Source organism: Myotis davidii, unplaced genomic scaffold (genome assembly GCF_000327345.1).
Source record: "Myotis davidii unplaced genomic scaffold, ASM32734v1 scaffold762, whole genome shotgun sequence".
Classification (NCBI taxonomy): domain Eukaryota; kingdom Metazoa; phylum Chordata; class Mammalia; order Chiroptera; family Vespertilionidae; genus Myotis; species Myotis davidii.
This window is the reverse complement of record NW_006293699.1, coordinates 968,947-972,189: the sequence shown is the minus strand read 5'-3', so window position 1 is coordinate 972,189 and position 3,243 is coordinate 968,947. Positions and strand designations below refer to the sequence as shown.

Here is a 3,243-nt window from a genome sequence, read left to right as displayed (position 1 = left end):
CCACACACACACACACACAGAACCTCAACAAAGCGGGTCTTCCTGTAGCTTGTTGTTTGCTAGCCCTGGGCAGATGGAGGGAGGGGCCCTTTCTCCTCCCTTCCCAGCCCCTGACTCGTGTCTTTGCCGTGGGCAGCTGTGCTATGACTATAAGTTTGACTTCGAAGACGACCAGCACAAGATCCCCTGTCACTGTGGAGCTGTGAACTGCCGGAAGTGGATGAACTGAATGCATTCCTTGCGCTTGTCCCTAGGAAGAAGCGATTCAACACACCGTTTGGATTTGGCACCAGAGAGATATTTTTATTTTCTGTTTATGACTGAAATCTAGCTTCTGGGAGTCTGATTTCCTCAGCCCTTCCCAGGGAAGGCGGACTGGGCAACGCTCCTCCAGTGGCTGAGGTTACAGAATTACAGATGGTCCAGCACTTTTTTCTTTTTCTTTCCTTCTTTTTTCTTCTTGTGGGTGGGTGTTGTTTGTTTTGTTGTTTTAGTCTCACTAAGGAGAAACTTTTACTGGGGCACAGAGCCGATGGCTGCCCTGCCCCAGGGCAAGGGCCTTCCTATGAATGTAAGACTGAAATCACCAGCGAAGGGACACGTCCAAAGTGCTGGCCACGGCCTTATTGAAAAAGGGGCAGGCCCTCTAATTTAAAGTTTTTTAAATAAAGTAGACACCACTGAACAAGGAATGTACTGAAATGACTTCCTTAGGGATAGAGCTAAGGGATAATAACTTGCACTAAAATACATTTAAATACTTGATTCCATGAGTCAGTTTATTGTAGTTTTTGATTTCTGTAAAATAAGAGAAACTTTTTGTATTTATTATTGAATAAGTGAATGAAGCTATTTTTAAATAAAAGTTAGAAGCCAAGCTGCTGCTGTTACCTGCAGAACTAACAGACCCTGTTACTTTGTACAAATATGTAAATATTTTGAGAAAAAAATACAGTATAAAAATAGTTATTGACCAAATGCTACCAGGCTCTGCAGCAGCTCGGGTGCTTATAAAATGTTCATAGGGATGTTACAATATAATTTTGTGTTATAAATATGCCATTATAATTATGTAATAACCAAAATTTCAACCTAGAGTGTTTGGAGTTTTTTGGAAACCACGGTCAGTTAGTACTTAATGTTTTATACACCTTCTGATAGAACAGAGTGTATGCCATGACTACAACTTTTATAGCTGTTTTGGTAATTTAAACTAAATTTTTCATATTATATTGTTGCATCCCTACTTCTTCAGTCAGGTTTTTTTGTGCTTACAATTTGTGATAACTGTGAATAACTGCTTAAAAAGACACCCACATAGAGGCTGACTTTTCTTCAGCAAAAGTAGTTTTGATTAGAACTCTGTTTCAAGCCACAAAGAATCATTTAAACGTACTAGGATCATGTAGCAGGAACTCTGATCTAACTCTAGCCTTCTATTTAACACAAAAATTTGAAAAAGGAAAAAAAAAGGAGATGTGATCATGGGCGGCAGGACTCCGGCAAAGGGTTTGGAAGATGTGATTTTAAATGTGTTTGTATGATCTGTTTGTTTACATTTCTTTAATAAAAACACTGTTTTGTGTTTGCTCGTAGGAATTTAATCAGCATTTTGAACCGGGTTAGCTTTTTATTTTGTACTTAAAATTCTGGTACTGACACTTCACAGGCTGAGCATAAAATGAAGTTTTGTGTGCACAATTCCCGTGGACTGTAAGCTGTTGGTATATTCAGTGATGCAGTTCTGAACTTGTAATGTATATGGCATGATGTATTTTTATCTTACAGAATAAATCAATTGTATATATTTTTCTCTTGATAAATAGCTGTATGAAATTTGTTTCTTGAATATTTTTCTTCTCTTGTACAATATTCTGACATCCTACCAGTATTTGTCCTACCGGTTTTGTTTTGTTTTTGGTTCTGTATAATAGTATCTAATGTTGGAAAAATTGGATTTTTTGAAGTATACAGAGTGTTATGGGTTTTGGAATTTGTGGACACAGATTTAGAAGATCACCATTTACAAATAAAATATTTTACATCTCTAAAAGCCACCTGAGTCTGTTAACTCCTCGCCTGTTCTGGTTTGAGTTCTGAAATTGATGCTTGCTTGAAATTCACTGATGGTCTGATCCACATGTCAGAATTACCGCCATGCTCACATAATCAACTGAGTTCTCAAAGTTTAGACACAAGTTCTTAACTCATTGCAAATAGAGACTTTCTTGCAGTTGAATAAAGGGAACTTCAGTTTCGCTTTAGTTTACCTAGGCCTAATTAAAAATATTCATGGTGCCTTACTTCCTGGTATGAAGTCCTTTTTTCCTAAGATTTTTAATTGACTTAGAAGGGAGAGAGAGAAACATCGATGTGAGAAACATGGATCAGCTGCCTCCTGCATGCCGCACACTGGGGACAGCCTGCAACTCCAGCATGTGCCCTGACCAGGAATCAAACCGCAACCTTGAGATCGGCAGGCCAACACTCCAACCACTGAGCCAAACTGGTCAGAGCTAGTCTATTTTTGTTTAACTGTTCAATTGCTCTCCTAGATTTATTCTATGTGGTAGATGCTTTATTTCTATAATACTGAATGTATTTAACGTTTAAGGAGGTTACTAAGAATTGCTCAAAATCCCCCAAAGGATTTTTTTTTTTACTTAGTAGAGAGGTTTATCACAATTTGTGAAGAAACCTGAAGCCTTTTATGTATTTTTCCTACCTCAAGTAAAATTCTATGCAATGTGAAATGTTTTACATTTTACATTTTCATATAGTTGATATCTGCAGTATTAGTTTCACATGCATAGCATAGTGTTCATACATTACAATGATCATCCTGATATGTCTAGTTCCAGTCAGACCATTCATAGTTATTGTAACATTAATGACTATTTTTGCTATGCTGTAATTTGTATTCCCGTGACTTCTTATAGCTGGCAATGTGTACTTCTTAATCCCTTCACCTTTTCATCCACCCTCCAAACCCCCCTGCCATCTGGCAACCATCAGTCTGTGCTTTGTGTCTATGAGTTTGCTTTTGTTCGCTTACTTTGTTTTTTAGAGTCCATGTATAAGTGACATCGTATGGAATTTGCCTTTCTGTGTTTGACTTACCTCATCTAGCGTATTACCTTCTAGGTCCATCCAGGTTGTCAAAAATGCCGACATTTAAATTCTTTTTATGGGCAAGTAATTTTCCATTGTACATGTGTACCACATCTTTTTTATCCAATTGTC

At 37.7% G+C, this 3,243-nt stretch overlaps 1 protein-coding gene across 2 annotated transcripts in view; it reads left to right on the top strand.

Annotated features, from left to right (window-relative positions):
- Positions 1 to 670, top strand: part of KMT2C (lysine (K)-specific methyltransferase 2C) — a 270,221-nt gene extending 269,551 nt beyond the window's left edge. For both annotated transcript variants that reach the window (XM_015566229.1, XM_015566230.1), the window contains exon 63: positions 137 to 670. In XM_015566229.1, coding sequence (XP_015421715.1) covers positions 137 to 229 — 93 coding nt within the window. In that variant the 3' untranslated portion in view covers positions 230 to 670. The remainder of the gene's footprint in view (positions 1 to 136) is intronic.
- Positions 671 to 3,243: the final 2,573 nt, after the last annotated feature.